This window comes from Mandrillus leucophaeus, unplaced genomic scaffold, assembly GCF_000951045.1.
Source record: "Mandrillus leucophaeus isolate KB7577 unplaced genomic scaffold, Mleu.le_1.0 Scaffold864, whole genome shotgun sequence".
Classification (NCBI taxonomy): domain Eukaryota; kingdom Metazoa; phylum Chordata; class Mammalia; order Primates; family Cercopithecidae; genus Mandrillus; species Mandrillus leucophaeus.
In genome coordinates this window covers 285,844-304,526 of record NW_012109408.1, presented here as the reverse complement: position 1 = coordinate 304,526, position 18,683 = coordinate 285,844, and the positions used below count along the sequence as shown (strand labels likewise).

Below are 18,683 nucleotides of genomic sequence, written 5' to 3'. Positions count from 1 at the left end.
CACATGCTAGATATATTAAACACCAGTTATCACAACAATTCCTTACTCATCATCCTACTATGTAAAAGGATTTTGAAGGGTCATTATCATCATTTTAAGGTTCTTAAAATTTTTTAATAGAAAGCAGGTCAAGGGTGTTGATTCAGTGCTTTCGTTTATCTCTGTAACAAAGGAGGGAAACTAAATAATTGAAAAGTTCACTAAAGACTTTAAGTCAAGGCCTCAGGTGTCATACAGTTTGTGAGAGGCTGGGTAAAAAAAAAAAAAAAAAAAAAAAGGTCATATTCATCTTCTTTTATTTACTTTTTACCTCCTGCCAAGAAAACAGAATTATCAGTGGTAGCCCAGAAAGGAACAAAAATCACAAAAATGCAGACTGAGGTCTTTGTGGAGTCTAGGAGGGGCAGCCCCAACTCCTTGCTGGTAATGTTAGAGGATATGTAAGAACTGATTTTGTGAATATGAGCTGATTCCATCTCCTTCTTTCCTCTTCAAACACGTAGGTCCTGATGATGTAAATGCTTGAATAAGTAATTATCAGGAGCAAAGTGAAGCATATGCTAACTTTAATCACATTAAAATTTGTATACTGGACCTGGTTTGCCAAAACAATAGGGTATTTCACTACTGCGTGCTTGTAAGAGATGCCCACCAAGTAGTCTCTGCTCATTAGGAGCACCTCAAAGCTGTGGACTCAGAAACAAACGGGGCTGAGTACTAATCTTTCAGTTACTGTAATGACTGGTTTTCTTTGGAGAGTATTGAAGAGTAATTTCTCTTTCAAACACACACATCTCAATTATTGTTTCAGGATTATCCATCCTATACAGCCTTTGGCCAAAACCAGTATGCACAGTATTACTCAGCATCAACATATGGAGCGTATATGACATCAAATAACACAGCCGATGGCACACCCTCTTCAGCCTCTACTTACCAGTTGCAGGAATCTCTCCCAGGACTGACTAACCAACCAGGTACAGATCTTCACCCAGGTGAAATAGTTTTATATGTTTTGCAGTATCTAGTAAAATGGAGAAAGTGGACATTCCGAAAACATGGCTGAAAGCTCTCAGATAATTGTGCTGATGTTTGATCTGTGGTAGCATGACTGTATAAGATGAGGCTCTTCTGGCATTCCAGAAGATCCTTCTTTTAGATATGGGATAGATAGGCGATTTTAATCTCTAAATGATGGTGTACATATGAATATGGAGCTTTTACCAGACTCATTATTCATTTTGTGAAGAACTTGCAACAAAATTGTAATATTATCTTCCTTGAGTATGACTGATATTATTTCCTTTATGCTAAAGAGACTGCATAAGCTCTTCACCTTTGTAAGTTGTTAGTAGCTCTAGCCAGTGAACATTTCCTACATTCCTGGGATTTGTAGAATCAGTGGTAGGTAGTTTAATGTCTTTGTGTGATCAGTGTGTATTTAAAATCCGTTGTGTGTTTCATTATCTGAAACTTGCAGTATTCAAATTGCATTTGCTACACATAATTTGACACAGCTGAAGTATTTAAAGTTAAAAGCAAATTTAACAGAGACTCAGCATAATCCTAAGAAAAGTTCCAGGACTTTTTGGAGAAATTATTGAGATGGTTCTAAAATCACAAGGAAAGGTGGATGAATTAGAATAGTCAAAACTATTTTTAAAAATAAGAACAAAGTTTGCAGACTCAGATTACCTGATTTAAAGACTTATAATGTACAGTAATCAAGAGAATGTGAAAGGATAGACGCATAGAGCAATGAAACACAATGGAGAGTCCAGAAACAGAGGCGTATTTATGCTAGAAAGCAGATTTTTGAATCAGGATACAAAGGCCAGTCTTTTTAAACAAATGGTGCTGGAACAATTGGACATCTATGTGCAAAAGAGGAAAGAATCTCAACTTGTATACAAAAATTACCTCAAAATGGATTGTAAGCCTACATCTAAAAAGCTAAAACTATAGAACTTCTAGAAGAAAAAAATGGTGAAAATCTTTGTGACTCTGGTCTACATAAAGATTTTATAGATATGACATTAAAAACACAATTCATACAAGAAAAGAACAGATAAAATTAGATTTCAAAAAATTGTAAAGAACTTTTGCTCTTCAAAAGACACTGTTATAAGAATAAAAAGACAAGCTATAGATTTGGAGAAAGTGTTTATACTGCACATACTGATAAAGGAATTATAGAAACATATAAAGAACTCTCAAAAGTCACTAAGAAAAATGAGGTTAAGAAATTTTTAAAATATCAGTAATTTGTTCAAGTATATTTTTCTGCCTTCAGTTGTTTGCAAGATCCAAATTCATCTCTACTTCTTTTTTACTCAGCTTTGGATGGGAGGGAAAATAGGGAAACATGGTCACAATACTGTAAAACACTCTTTTTAACTGGACCAGTGGGGCCAAGATGACTCAATGCCATTAAACGATTGTTTATTGAGTGCATGTTAAGTATCAGCACTGTGCTAGAAACTGGTATTTCAGCAGTGAATGAGCTCCTTGCACACCTTTAGCTTCCATTTAACAAGCAAGACAAGGATCAAGCAAGTAATTACAATAGTGAGAAAGGGAAAATGGTAGGTCATATAGGGGATATTAACAAGTAAACTAATTTGGACAGAAAGTAAAAATGAAACTGATATTTTAAGCAACAGCCAAGATATGTTTATATCATGAATTGATGAAATGATAACATTCATGATTTGTAGTTCCCTGTTCAGAACATAATCTTTACCTGTGGGTCCAAGGAATAATTGTCTAGTAGATGCAGCTTGTCTTTGATGCCCCTACATTTTAGTTTCTTTCCCCTTACCTTCCTTTTATATCCTCCTACCTGTGAACAGACAGCCCCTTTGAATTTCTGGTACTTGTCCCTTTGGGGCTCTCTGTTTTGGATTTTTCAGCTAGCCTTAGCCTCCCTGGGTATCTGTACCTCTTGCAAGGCCAAGATTAGGGTGAGGTCAGTGAAGCACCCAGAGCAAAAAATGTAAGGTGGAACTCGTTCTTAAATTTTGTGCCCTAAGCACCTTACTCATTAGCCCCAGCCCAAATCACATGTTCCAAATCTGTCATGATCCTCTTTGGGTCAATACTTGCATCGCATCAAAGATCTTCTTTCATTCAAAGAATGAATGATTTCAGAATTCCTTGCTTAACAAGCAGTTACTTTAGGAAGGGAGATATTGGAAGGTTTTTCTCAGTGATGAATGTGTGGGGAAAACAAGGTAGGGTGAGTATTTAAAAATGAAATCACAGATATATTTAATCATCAAGATATCAGAGACTGAATGACGGACAAGACCAGCGGGGTGTTTTTTTAATTTGCTAGACTACAGCTACCAAGAATGAAACCCATTTGTGTACTCAGATACGGTATATGCTATGTAGAGCTTTGTGTAAAATGTTGCTTTTGCTCCAATTTCCATATAATCACAAGAAAGCTTCTCTGCAGGAAAAACACAGATGGTTACTTCCCTTATTAGAATAATCAGTATTGAAAATAGATATTTATTCATATTAAATATATTAAATGCAGGCAGGTAGATAGTCTGAGTATGTGACTTTGGATGTGACACATTCACATATGGAATTCTGACTTTCACTATCAGAATGCTGCAATTTCATCAGGCCTCCATTGGTTGCTAAGGCCAAGAAATATAGTTTGACATCATTTTCGGATTTTATTAGACTGTCTGTTGAATTTAAAGAAGGAATTCATTCTGCTTATAACTACATTATTCTCTCAACCAGAATTGTAACAACACACATGTCTGGATCTTTAAAGAATTCTATGACCTCAGACCTTCAGTCAATGTAGTTTTAAGTTTAATTTTGCCTTTTTAGATCTGGCATACAGCCAAAAAGCAAACAAGTTTATAACTATGGAATTTTTCTTTATTATTGATGGAATCTGATGTATTTAGTTCAAGGGCAAGAAAAGTATTTCCCGTTGACTGGTTCTGCATTTTGGACTTAAAGTAGAAACCTAAAATAAAACCCACAGTTTTTCATAGAACAGTTACTGTTGAATTCTACTTTTATAATGAAAACATACCTTATATTCAGTAAGAGACAGCTGGTTGTTCTGATTTGGAGATAAGTTTAATGAAATAAAGTGGGATCTAAATATCCCAAACTTAAAAGGTACAGTTATTCATTACTGTACTGATTAAAGGATAATTATTCAATCATGTATAGTATTGGGTCAAGAAAAGCCTAGGGCAATTCTGTAATGACTGATGTTATTTGGAAATTGCAAATAGCATTCCATTATTTAATTTACCTTATTAGGCAGTTTGACAGTGGATTTAAAGAAACACTACAATGCTGATTAAGAGCAGACATTTTACTTCATTATCTTTCCAAAGGTCTTCTTTAAGGTAAAATTTATATTGGGTATATCATATTTTTTATTTGTATATGAAAGTTTGAGGACAGATTCGCACATGAAGATGAGAAATATTTTTATAGCTCCTCCTTTTCAAATATTTTAAACATCTTTAAGATCAAATACAGTTAGTCTTGTATAACAATATTGTGTTTTACCCTGAGACTTTGACAAACGTTACAATACATTAGCTAATTGAACCTAACAAGGGATCCAGAAAAGTAAAGGATGTAGTAAGATCATTTCACTCTCTGAAAAGAAGCCAATTTCTTAGGCAGAACACAGCAGCCTTTTGATAACTTCATGGTATTTCACGTAAGGAAAGGAAGGGAAGCAAAGTGCTAACTCATCTAATGGAAACTAACAAGAGGATTTAGATAGAAAGGACCACATTCAACTGCTCTGCCAATTTACATTTTCCCTACCTGTAGCATTGCTATGCCCTTGTGCAATTACCTGAGTGAAATTTGGCAGAGGCACTGGAATTAACAGCTTTCTCCTTTTAAAAAAAGTGTCAACAAATGTTTAATGACTGGTTGAGCTCAAGTTCCTGGTTTTACCCTCTATCAGAAGAAAGGATAGCACCTTCAAAAGGAATAGAGGTCAGTACAATTCCACCCGGGTTATTGCTCTAGGAGCCCAGATGTATCGCATGGCCTTTGCAGGACATGCTCTTTTACTTCTGTGAAGTACTTTCAGTGAATTCTTTGGCCCTCCATCTCACAGAAATTATATAACACCCATGTGACTTTTTTTTAAATTTCTTGTTTAACTGACAAATAAAAAAGTGTATATATCGGCTCAATGATCGACACCTGTAACCTCAGCTACTCTGGAAGCTGAGGCAAGAAGATTGCTTGAGTCCAGGAGTTTGAGTCTTTAAAAATAAATTGTATCTACTTTTGTGTATAACCCATTGTTTTGAAATACATATACATTGTGACATGGCTAAATTGAGCTGATTAATGTATGCATTACCTCACATGCTTATCATTTTGTGGTGAGAAACCCGAAAATCTATTCTCTTAGTGATTTTTAGAAATACAGTACATTGTTATTTCTTCTACTAACATGTTGTAAAATAGATATCTTGAACTTACTTCCTCTTGTCTAGCTGAAGTTTTATGTCCTTAGACCAACAGTTCCCCAGTCTCCCTCTCCAGCCACACAGCCCTTAGCAACCACCATCTTACTCACTTCTTCTATGAGTTCAACTTTTTTGCACTCCACATGTAAATGAGATCATGTAGTATTTGTCTTTCTGAGCTTAGCTTATTTCACTTAACATAATGTTCTCTAAGTTCATCCTTGTTGCCTCAAATGACGGGATTTTCTTTTTTAAGGCCAAACAGTATTCCATAATGTACATACACCACATTTCGTTTGTCCGTTTATCCATTGATGAACACTTAGGTTGACTCCATATCTTGGCTACTTGTGAATAATGCTGCAGTGAACATGGAAGTGTGGATATTTCTTCAACATACTGATTTCATTTCCTTTGCTATATACCCAGTGGTGTGATAGCTGGATCATATGGTAGTTCTGTTTTTAGGAACTTCCATAGTGTTTTCTATAATGGCTGATATGGTTTGGCTGTGTCGCCACCCAAAATCTCATCTTGAATTGTAATCCCCCTAATCCCCATGTGTCAAGGGAGAGACCAGGTGAAGGTAATTGAATCATGGGGCAGTTTCCTCCATGCTGTTCTTATGATAATGAGTGAGTTCTCATGAAATCTGACAGTTTTATACATGTTTGGTATTTCCTTCTGCTTTCCTTCTCCTTCCTGCCGCCTTGTGAAGAAGGTGCCTTGCTTCCCCTTCCCCTTCTGCCGTGATTGTAAGTCTCCTGAGGCTTCCTCAGCCATGCTGAACTGAGTCAGCTAAACCTCTTTCCTTTGTAAATTACCCACTCTCGAGTAGTTCTTTATAGCCATGTGAAAACAGACTAAATGGCTGTGCTAATTTACACTCCTACCAGCAGTGTGCAAGATTTTCATCCTCCACAGCATCTCCTACACTTGTTATCTTTCTTCTTTTAGATAATAGCCATTTTAACAGGTGTGAGGTGGAATCTCATTGTAGTTTTAATTTGCATTTCTTTGATGATGAGTCATGTTGAGCATTTTTGATACAACTGTTGTCATTTTTATGTCTTCTTTTGAGTGATGACCATGCCAACCCATTGCCCATTTTTTATTTGGGTTATTTGTTTTTTACTATTTAGTTGTTTCAGTTCGTTATGTATTTTGGATATTAACCCTTTATCAGATGTATGGTTTGCAAATATTTTCTCTCTCTTTAGTAGGTTGTTATATGACTCTTTTATGAGTAGAAGCAGATCTAGGTTTGACCTTCTGGTAACCTGAAGAGTCCACTGCTGTTTGCCTGAGAAAGTATAACCAAATGGTTAAAGCAGGAGTTCTGCAATCATACCAGTGTTGCATCATATAAGCTATTTAATTTTGATAAATTAATTCCCTCTTCTCCAATTTCTCCATTATTAAAAGACAATATGAAGGACCTAATTCACTGGTTGGAGTAAGGTTTGAGTCTCACACACACACACACACACACACACGTATATACACACACACACATATATATACAGACATACATATATATATATATATAAAAATGTTTCATAAAAAGAGCTTTGACAAATCAATAAGACAAAGACAAACAACCTAGTTTTCTTAATGGGCAAAAGATCTAACAGTTACTTCATTAAAAAGAAGATATCAAATGAGCAAGAAACATGAAAAAGTATTCTTCATAATTACTCATCAAGAAAATTCTAATTAAAACCACAGTGAACTATCATCACACACCCAAAATGGTGAAAATTAAAAAGACTAACAATATCAAGTATTGACAAGAATGTGGAATAACGGAAACTCTCGTTGTGGTAAGAGAGTAAATTAGTACTGTCTTTAAATTAATAAAAATGGGCAATGGGTTAGCATGGTCATTAATACACTGGAAAGAGAGTAATACACTGGAAAGAGGTCAGTGTCTGTCAAAGATGAACATATGCCTTCCTTCTGACTCAGGAATCACATTGTCAGGTATACATACCCAAGAGGAATTAAGAGTTTATATCCACAAAGACATGTACAAGAATGTATATAGCAGCTTTATTTATAGTAACCTAAAATTGTGAATAACTCAAATGCCTAGCAACAGAATGGATACACTGTAATAGATACAGTGTAGTATATATACATGAAGAAGTTCTGGCCACATTAAGGAAAGGACAACTGCTGTCCCAGGCTAGAATATGGATTATCTCACAGCAGTGAATTAAGCCAAACACGTATTTCGATAAAAAAAAATTTTAAAGAGCAGTGCATGACATGTACTGAGGGGTGAATAAATGTAGAGTTACCTTTCATAGTTTTCTTAAAAGGCTGTCTTTACCCCCATCAAAACACTTCTGCCCATATTTTGTCTAAATTCTTAGAGCCCTGTTAAGATTCTTCAGTAATTTGAAAAGCATCAATGGGAATAAAGTCTTAGGTTTACTGAAACCTAGATACGTCCTATAACCACAATCTTTTCCCTTTCCTCTTCTGCTCTTTTCACCCCTTTGCTGTGACAGCTGCTGGATCCCAGTTCATTTGAATAGCAGAATTATTCCTGCTAAACTCCTCCTTTATGGACTCAGCCTACAATCACCCATGACTGGGATTTCTCAAGTTTTTGTCCTGTCAGCTCTTGCACTATGGCATTGTGAGATGCTTCATTGTTTTGAAATACATACACATTGTATGATAGTTAACACCTGAAAGTTGATCTATAATGACTATAAGGAGAGGTTTTATGGAATGTCATCCAAAATGTTTTTTAAATGCATGCTTTATAAGTGAGGGTTAATTGTAATCACCATTTTATTTGAAAGCAGACATTTGGTTTGTGGGATATAGTAACCTCAGGAAAATTTTGTTTCAAAAATAATTAAAAATGGAACTTTTATGTTATTTTATTTAAAAGTTGGTGTATATTCAGACACCTAAAGACTAATTTAATGCCTTTACAAATAAGGTGAAACATGATTGACTATAAGACAAGGCTATATTCAACTCCATAACTTAAAAACCTTATTACTATGCTATCTACTCTCACCCAGATGATAACATAGACCTATGAAATGAACTATGCTGGCAATATTTTAAGTGCAAATAATATTTGGAGCACAGGCATATTTTTTTGATCATGTCCTGACATGCAGTGTTTCCCAAAGAAAATGTTAGAGGTTAGCGATGTAAAAATTACTGTTTCTTAGAAAAAGTGATGACTAGTTCGTTCAGATTTGTTTATTTAGATTAATAACTGCTTGGTTGTCCTCAGGATTATTTTATTTTAATTTTTAAATTTAATGATAAAAAATGATAGCCATAATATCTTTTTGTTTCAAAGTCATGTAATTTAAATTTAATGTGGTTTGCCTTCTGTCTTAGAAATTTTCACTTTATACATATAATTTAAATGAAATTAAATATAAATCAGATTTATCCCTCAGTAATCCAGAAAGCTGCTATGAAACTGAGATTTAGAGAGATTGGCTAAAATACTTGAATTCATGTAGTAATTCTGACTCTTCAGCTTATTATACTGTATCTCACAGTTGCCTTAGTTTATCTTAACAATTGTTCCCACAGGTTTGCCACTACTCAGTACTTTCTACCTCCTAACATACATGCTCACAAGCTTTAATCATTTCAGAGTTTAGGTATCTATGGGACATGCAGAAATATTAGATAAAAAGTCTGAAACTTAGGATGTGGCCTAGTTGGAGATATAGGTTTATGTATGAGTCATCACAGATAGGGTCATTAACACATGAGAGAGTTAAGTCCCCTAGATTGTGTGGAGTGAGGACAGTGATCAGACGATGGAATTCTGACATACTAGCTCATAAGGAATCGGAAAAGTACAGGAACCAATGTTTTCTCGATGGAGAAGGACTGATTGGAGTGATTCTAGAACTAGGAGAGTGCACAGTATCAGCTGTCAAATAGTAGTTTCGAGGAGGTGGTGTTTAAGAGAATCACACACAGCACAGAGATCCTGGAAGACAAGGACTGAGTCTGTCTATTGCATTTGTCAACAAGGTGATTTCTGGGGACTCTTAGCAGGAGTATTTTTATCGTGTTTTGGTGAACTGAAGCTAGATTATGATACATTGGATATCAGTAAGTGGAGACAGATGTGCTGTCCAGTGCTGCAGCCACTGGCCACACGTGACTCTTGAGCACTTGTAACGTTGCTGGTGTAGATTGAGATCTGCTCTAAGCATAGAATGCTGCACAACATTTTGAAGACTTAGTATGAAAAAGAAAATGTAAAACATATAATTGATAATTTTATATTGATTACATACTGATATGATAACATGAATATATTGAGTCAATTAACACATTGATTGCATACTGATATGATAACATGGATATATTAGGTCAATTAACGTATAAGTAATACTAATTTTACATATCTCTTTTTACTTTTTTTTTAACATAGCTGATAAAAACCTTTAAAATTTTATATAAGATCACATTTATGGCTCACATGGTATTTCTGTCATATAGCACTAGTACGTACTATTTTAAGAAGTGTTATTTAAAAGAGAAAATGGAAGCAAATAGTATCTAGATGGAAATACAGGTCAGAGGGAAGGACTTTTAAATTTATCAGTGACCCCAAGAAATGGGGGAGGTCTAAGGGAAGATGAGAGAGGGTTTGACTAATGAAGCGTGACTTCCTAGGAGGTGGGGTTGGGAGTCATGTTTGCAGGTGGAGGGATGGAATTGATCCAGAAGAAGACATCTCATTCTCTGAACTGTGACAAAAAAGGAGGTGAGGACATATCTAAATGGAGATAAATATGTAGGTGAAGGTATAGACAGGAAGTTGAAGGCATATGGTATAGAAAAGACATTCAAGTTTGATAGATCACAGATTAAAACTAGTAGGAGTTTGTGTAAACTACAAAAGTTCTGACTCACTTGTGTGTGCTTGGGATTATAAATCTCTTTTTTGCCATACGGAGGTTTTATGGTATAGGAATTTGTTAAGATAATTAATAATGAAGACTCATACTTGATCTAATAATGAAGTACTATTCTTGACACAAGTCATGTTATCTATAGCTGAGTTCGACACCATGCAGAGTCCCTCCACACCCATCAAAGATCTTGATGAGAGAACCTGTAGGAGTTCTGGGTCAAAGTCCAGAGGAAGAGGCCGGAAAAATAATCCCTCCCCGCCTCCTGATAGCGACCTGGAGGTATGCCTACTCATTCTTAAAGATTATAGTATGATGCTTTATTTTACTGAATGATACATTCTCTATCTTGCAGTTCCATTATGTTTCAAACTTAAAAAACAAGATATGCTCACGCCTGTGATCCCAGTACTTTGGGAGGCCAAGGCGGGCAGATCACAAGGTCAGGAGATCGAGACCATCCTGGCTAACACAGTGAACCCCATTTCTACTAAAAATACAAAATATTAGTCGGACATGGTGGCAGGCGCCTCTAGTCCCAGCTACTCGAGAGGCTGAGGCAGGAGAATGGCATGAACCTGGGAGGCAGAGCTTGCAGTAAGCAGAGATCGTACCACTGTACTCCAGCCTGGGTGACAGAGCAAGACTCCGTCTCAAAAAAAAAAAAAAAACAAGATATATAATGAATTGAATGGACCCACTTTGTCATAGGCATTTTACAACTCTGAAGTTTCAGATTCCATCCATTATCATAGCAAAATTAAAAACAACAATATAAAGATGATATGGCTCTGCAAATTCTTGGCCTGAGATCATTGCATGTTTTGATCTAAATTGGCACTGGAAAATTTTAAAAATATAGCCATTGTTTGTGAGATACTTTTCTGTGTAGCACTGTATTTCATAGCACTAAAGTAATGAAAGATGTCCAAATGGGTCATTAGGTTTAAAAAGATAAAAGTAATTTGTATAGAAAGAAAAATTCATCTTCTAAAAATAGGACAAATTTCAATAATTTAATAATATGTGTTAAAATTTGTGTATCTGAAAATTTCACTATATGTCATTTTTCTACTTATGAGCTCTTTTAAGATATCTCTGTACTAAGCAGGGTTGATTTTTATTATAAAACATCAGGAGAAACTATTCTTAACCATAATATGTTACTTCTTACATACTGCATACTTCAGTTAAGAAAAAAATTGAACTTCCAGATTTCGTAAAATCAAGTGACAGACGTTGTGCTTCTTTATAAGAGATAACTTCCTTTTCTTGAACAACAGCAGCAAGTTCACATCACCTCAAGAACTTCACAGGTGATATAAATGAGTGACCGGGCTGAGTTGCCCAGCAGACTGTGAGGAGCTCAGAGTGAAGGCACGTTCTAAGAGACCTGCCTGTCACTGCCATGTAGGAATGGCAACCAGCCTGGCCACAGCTTCTAGTTTGCTGTGCTACAGTCAAAACTCTGAAGTTTGTGGGAAATTGCCTAGTTTTCAAATGTTAATTCATAATTTGAAATCTTTCAAAACTCCAGAGAGTCCAACATGCCTGCTGGCCTAATATGACCCCAGGATCCATACTTGACAGTTCTGTTTAGCGGTTACTCATTGATTCTTTTAAATATTTCTTTAAAATCTAATTCTTTGCATAAATTGTGAACGTTTATGAATCCCTAAGGTATGAAACTTTAAAATATGTAGAGTTTCAAGCATGCTTCTATCATAAAGTCTGAATGCATCTCTTTTTGGTATTAACTACAAGTAAATGTATGGATGAATTTATTCAAGTAAGGACATCTGACTCTTAAGCTTATAATTATTTGTATAATTCCTGCTCCTCAGGCTTTATAGGAGTTAGATTTGGCAAATTTGAGAAACAGAAAAGAGGAATAGTATTATTTTCTATAAAATGATATCAAGATGATCTCTAACAAGAAAGCGAGACATTTTCTGCTTGTAAATAGATTTCTGTTTCCTTGGACTTTTTAATTTTCTGATAATTTATTTTTTGTCTTCAGCGTGTGTTTGTCTGGGATTTGGATGAAACCATCATTGTTTTTCACTCACTGCTCACCGGGTCTTATGCACAGAAGTATGGCAAGGTAAGAAATCAAGAAACATTACTCCAAGAAATCTTGTTATACTTTTTTTTTGGTTTAAAATCAAGGGCCATTTAAAGATGCTTTTAAGTGTTTTTTACTGCAGTCTGTGAAATCTTCCCTTAATTATCTATTTCTAATATCTTATAGTTCTTTAATGTGAACCGGCAAATTTAACAAGGCTAATTATAAATTGAATTCCTTGCTATTTCTTCAAAACAACTGAGTTTTCTACATCCAGACCGAGCTTCTTAGTCTCAGATCATTATTTTAGAAAAAAATTTGTAGATCGAAATGGACTTTAAAACATTATAAAATCATATATTATCCCCAATAAAAGAGCTTTAAGAAATTTTTTGAACTAATTTCTTGCAATTGTATAGCAACAGCGAGTAATCTTTCGTCTGACAGATCTTTTGGATTTATGAATGAGTGTTTTTCTGTAACTTGAGTACACATATGAACAGCAACCGAGGTAACACCCCCTCCCATATACAAAGTTAGTGATAGATGGTCTCGTGCTCACCTGCCTTTCTCTCTTGCTATTGTTTTTATTTTTTCTTTTATTTATGTATGTATTTATTTTATTTTTATTATTATTATTTTTTAGACAAAATCTCACTCTGTCCCCCAGGCTGGAATGCAGTGGCATGATCTCGGCTCACTGCAACCTCTGCCTCCCGGGCTCAAACAATACTCTTGCCTTAGCCTCTCAAGTAGCTGGGATCACAGGCCCCCGCTGCCACCCCTGGCTAATTTTTGTATTTTTAGTAGAGACGGGGTTTTACCACGTTGGCCAGGCTGATCTCAAACTCCTGACCTCCAGTGATCTGCCTGCCACTCCGCCTCCAAAATGCTGGGATTACAGGTGTGAGCCACCATATTTTTTTTTAAAAAAAACTGTATTTTTATAGTTAGCTTCTTGTAACATCATTGTTACAAGCCTCTGTGAGTGCTTCTCCAATGACTGATGCAACTCTAACAGGCTTTTTGGCTGGAAACAGCTGTTTAGGCCATAACTGTTTAAGTCTTAGACTTTGTAGGGCTCATAATCAAACTAGAGCCAACTCAGAATGTGTTGGCTTACTGTCAGTTACTATACTCCAAGTTGTATCTTTGGTTCCTTTACATATCACACTTACAGAAATGTCTTCCTGTGTCTACATAGCATTCCATTATTTGATAATATCTCATGCTCATGCAGTTTTTAGCAACTATATTAAGCTTTGTCTTCTGGACAAGTAATGATAAAATTGCATTCAAGTCTAGTCTTCCTAAATTATACTTTGGGTGAATCTACATTGCCATTTGGTTTTGGTATAGGTAATGGATATTGCTAAACAGATGTGAAGGTAACAATTTTGTTTAACAACCGTTTACAAGAAGTGTTACCCCTTTATCACAAGTATCATCTAAAGCAATCTTCTACAAAGCAGGATGTATACATGTACACCAGACATACAAGCCACTCCATTGGGATAAAGAAAGGAAATATTAGAATGAATACACACATACACACACACACATTTGTATCTCATATTTATTAATTTTTATTATCTGTTTCACAGTGCACATACTTTATAAATACATTGTCTTAGCTCTGCTGCTAAAACAAATCACCATAGACTAGGTGGATTAAATAGCAGACATTTATTTCTCACAGTTTTGGAGGCTGAGAAGGCCAAGGTCAACCTGTCAACAGATTGAATTCTGGTGAGGGCCTGCTTCCGGGTTGACAGATGGCAGTCTTCTTGCCATGTCCTCCACCTCACATGGTGGAGACCAGAGAGAAAAGGAGAGAAAGCAAACTCTTGTGTCTTTTTATAAGGGCATTAATCCCATTCATGAGGGCTTACCCTAAGATCATAATTAAAATATAAGTATATAATTTATCAGTAAGTTATACAGAAATTTGGAGTACACACTTAATAGTCTACTACTGATGAAGTGTGCACCATAAAAAGTTTCCAAACAATAATCTGAAGGATTTCTTCTAAGTAGTATTGGCTTATCAGAAGTACACAGTAAATCCTGTTGAACTGATTGCAATATTTTTGTGCAGCTAAGTTTCATATTAGATAAGTGTTTAAAATAAACAATCTAATAAGCAGATTGGCCCGAATAAATATCCTGTAAAATAGTCACCATGAGGGGTTATACCTAAATATCCATGTTGCCCCCATTGTGCCAAATCAGTGGTAGAACTCATCTTTTGGAATTATCGTTAGCCTTTTGACATATTTCCTGGCTTCACATCTTTATCCTTTTGTGGTCATTTTGATCTTTAAAAATAGTAAGATCATTTGGAACCAAGGCAGTGATAAGGAGCATGGTAAAACTGTCACTGTATACATTTGTTTTATTTTTGTCAAAAATACCATAGAGTAATGAAGCTGCCTTTCTCAATTTACTCATAAACTGGCTTTAAGAGCAATTCCAAAAAGCAAAGTTCAACTTCTCTCAGCACTGCTGCATCATGGAGATAAAACTGTCAGCTCCCAGGATGTCGATGGAACATGCAGCACTCATTTCAACATACAAGTTTTATTTTTCCAAAGTACTGCCCTAAAAGGTTTTTTTCAAATACAAAATGGAGACTCTCTGTGCATCCTCTATACTTCCAGAAGGTTAAAACAGTAGAGAATACCAAAAGGGTGGGGCAAAGTGAGGGGAAGAAGGAAACTAACCTTTATGGAAGGCTCATGATGTGCCAGGCAGGAAGCATCCCACAGTGTGAAGGGGTAGGCTGTTCTCTCAAAGCTATAGATGAGGAAACATATACAGAGAAGTAATAATAATGTGTCCACAGCCACACAACCAGTCAATGGCAGAGATGAGTCCTGGGGCCCCAGATTCTTTGACGCCAGAGCCCACGTTCTTTCTGCCACAGCACATCGCATGGCCTAGACAGTTAATATACTGGGAATGCAATAGAAAAGTAATATTTCCGAACAGGAGTAAAGACAATTTTAGTGAGGTTTTGCGTATGCAGTTGGGTGAGTTCTCTTTTAAGTTGTAATTTTAGTGATCTTCTCTCAGACACTTGGGATGTGTTTTCATCAAGAGGTAAAACTTAAGAAATATCCCATGAAATAGAATATGGCAGACAATCATCAGTACCTGCTGGTGGGGCAGAGTACGGAAAGAATCAGAGACACTACTGGAAGGGAATGAGAAAGATAAACTTATATTTATAGGATACCTGTCATGTGGTTCAGCTGATGTTTGACATTTTAGAAGCAATAGGGTGGTGGTGAAAGGCAAAAGCTTTCGAGTCAGATAAACTTAAGTTTGAAAATACAATTCTGATGCTGACAGCATTCTGACTCTGGCAAATTACTTAAATATTCAGTTTCAAAATCTGTAAAATGGAATTAACACCATCTGTTAGATTGACCACATTGAATAATGTTTTTACTCAGAGCAATTTAAGAAAACTAAAGTAAAAGCGTTTTTAGGCTATATTTTTTTCTAATAAAAATAAAAACACCCTTATTGAATTCCATGAAAAACAACTTATATTGCCTTATTTATTGAATTATTGCTTATATGTTTTCTAAAAGTTGTTTTATCATTGACAGTTTTCTTAATATAATTCAGAAAATCGGCACTGCCTTTTAGCCAGTAAGAAATTACTGTCTTGGCGTATTGAGAGGTAGCTAAATAAAGCCCGTCTTGTGAAGCTGTGGACCACATACACCTCAGGGTTCACTGCAGATGGGACAGAGATGATGCTGGGTAGCTTCAGTTTCACCACAAACCATAACTGAAATATGGTAAACTAGAGCTCCTCAGACAGACTGCATTCCTTTAACAAATATTTAGTAATATCAATAGACATGCTTCTTGCTTTCATGGAGCTTACAGACCAAACAAAAAACAAAACAAAACAAAAAACACATTTCAGATCGTGGTAACTTCTGTGAAGAAGATAAAACTAGGTCGTATAATGAGTGACTGGGGTATGTGACTGAGGAAGTGACATTGGTACTGAGAGGAGCTAGTCCTACAAATTAGGAGAGAGGGAGAATTGGGAAGAGCATTCCAGCAGTGGGTGCTGATCTTCCAGCGTTCCAGGAATATGAAGTCAAGTGTGGCTGGAAGGTTGCAAACAAGAGAAAGAATACTACAAGGTAAAGGGAAGGAGGTGGAACAAGTTGGCGAAATAGAAACCCCCACTGATCGTCCTCCCTGCAGCAATACCAAATTGAACAAGCATCCACACAACAAAAGCACCTTCGTGAGAACAAAAAACCAGGTGAGCAATCACACAATACCTAGTTTTACGTCATATTACTGAAAGAGGCACTGAAGAGGGTAGGAAAGACAGTCTTGAATTGCTGACACCATCACCCCACACCAGTCTTCCAGCAGCAGCCGAATGACACAGAGAGAGAATCTGTGCACTTGAGGGAGGAAGAGTTCAGTAAGTGTAGGGTTTTGCATTGGAACTCAGTGCCCTTTCACAGCAGAAAGCAACAGTGGGTAGAACTTAGCCAACACCCATGGAAGGGGCATTTAGACCAGTCCTAGCCAGAGAAGAATCTCCCATCTCAGCTGTTGGAACCTGAGTTCTGGCAAAGCATCACCACCATGGGATGAAGTGCTCTGGGGTCCAGGCAGTTTAGGCCACAAGGACCACAATTCCTGGACAAGTCCTGCTGCTTTGCTGGGCTTGAAGCCAGTGGACTCTGCAGACACATGACCTGGTGAGACACCACCCAGGGCAGCCAGGGGAGTGCTTGTGCTACCCCTCCCTCAGCCCCAGGCATCTCAGCTCACAGCTCCAGTAGAGATGTCTTCCTTCCGCTTGAGGGAGGAGAGGAAAGAGTAAAGAGGAATTTGCCTTGCAACTTGGATACCTACTCAGTCACAGAAAGAAAGGGCACCAGGTAGAGTCCTGAGGCCCCAATTCCAGGCCCTGGTTCCCAGATACCATTTCTACACATGTCCTAAAGGAGGCTTGCTTCCTTGAAGGGAAGGATCCAATCTTGACAAGATTCATCTCCTGCTGCTAAGATTCATCACCCTCGGGCTCTGAATAATCAACAGTAGTAGCAAGGCAGTACTTGCTGCAGGCCTTGGGTGAGACTCAGAAATGTGCTGGCTTCAGGTATAACCCAGCACATTCCTAGCTGTGGTGGCTATGGAGAGGGATTCCTTTTACTTGAGAAAAGGAGAAGGAAGAATAAAGGGGACTTCCTATTGCAGCTTAGGTACCAGCTTGTCAACAGTGGGATAGGGCACCAAGTCGGCATGTGGGGTCTCTGATTCCAGGCCATGGCTCTTGGATGGCATTTTTGCACCTGCCTTTAGGTCAGAGGGGAGCCCACTGCTCTGAAGGGAGAGCCCTAGGCATGAGAGCATTCACCACGAGCTGACTGAAGAACCCTTAGGCATTGAATGGACATCTGTGATAGCTAGACAGTACTTGCAATGGGCCTGGAGCAGTCTGTGGTGGTCATGGGAGAGAATTCTCTGCTTGTGGAATAGGTAGGGAAAAGTGGGAAGGACTTTATTTTGTAGCTTGGGTGCCAGCTCAACCACAGTAGAATAGAATAACAGGTAGATTCCTAATAGAGCACCAGATAGATTCCAAATTCAGGTCCTAGCTCCTAGATGGCATCTCTAGACCCACCAGGGACCAGGGGGAACTTGACACCCTGAAGGGAAGGATACAAGCCTGGCTAGCTGTGCCACCTGCTGATTGTAGAGCCTTGCGCAAACATAGGTGGTAGCCAGGCAGTGGTTACCACAGGCTTTGAATGTGACCCAGTCCTGTGCTGGCTGCAGGTCTGATCCAGCACAGTCCCAGGGTGGTGGTCACAGAAGTGCTTATGTGTCACCCTTTCCCCAGCTCCAGGCAGCTCAACACAAGAGAGAGACCCCATTTGTTTGGGAGAAAGTAAGGGAATAGAACAAGTCTCTACCTGGTAATCCAGAGAATTCTTTGAGACCTTATCCAAGACCCCCAAGAGGGTATCTCTATGAGTCTGCAGGAGCCACAGTATTACTGGGCTTGGGGTGCCCTCATTTAATGCAGATAGCATTACAGTGACCAAAAACTTAGATCACAACACCCAGGTTCCTTCAAATACCTCAAAAGCCTTCCCAAAAAGGACAGATATAAAGAAGCCCAGAAGCAGAGACTCCAGTAAATACCTAACTCTTCAATGTTCA

The 18,683-nt window shown here is 37.3% G+C and overlaps 1 protein-coding gene across 6 annotated transcripts in view; it reads left to right on the top strand.

Annotated features, from left to right (window-relative positions):
- Nucleotides 1-18,683, top strand: part of EYA4 (EYA transcriptional coactivator and phosphatase 4) — a 298,595-nt gene that overhangs the window by 239,895 nt on the left and 40,017 nt on the right. For 4 of the 6 annotated variants that reach the window (XM_011968909.1, XM_011968908.1, XM_011968906.1 and 1 more), the window contains 3 exons: nucleotides 812-977; nucleotides 10,548-10,684; nucleotides 12,423-12,506. In XM_011968909.1, coding sequence (XP_011824299.1) covers nucleotides 812-977; nucleotides 10,548-10,684; nucleotides 12,423-12,506 — 387 coding nt within the window. Of the gene's footprint in view, nucleotides 1-811; nucleotides 996-10,547; nucleotides 10,685-12,422; nucleotides 12,507-18,683 lie in introns of all 6 variants that reach the window. The other 2 variants (XM_011968905.1, XM_011968910.1) reach the window with 1 other exon arrangement.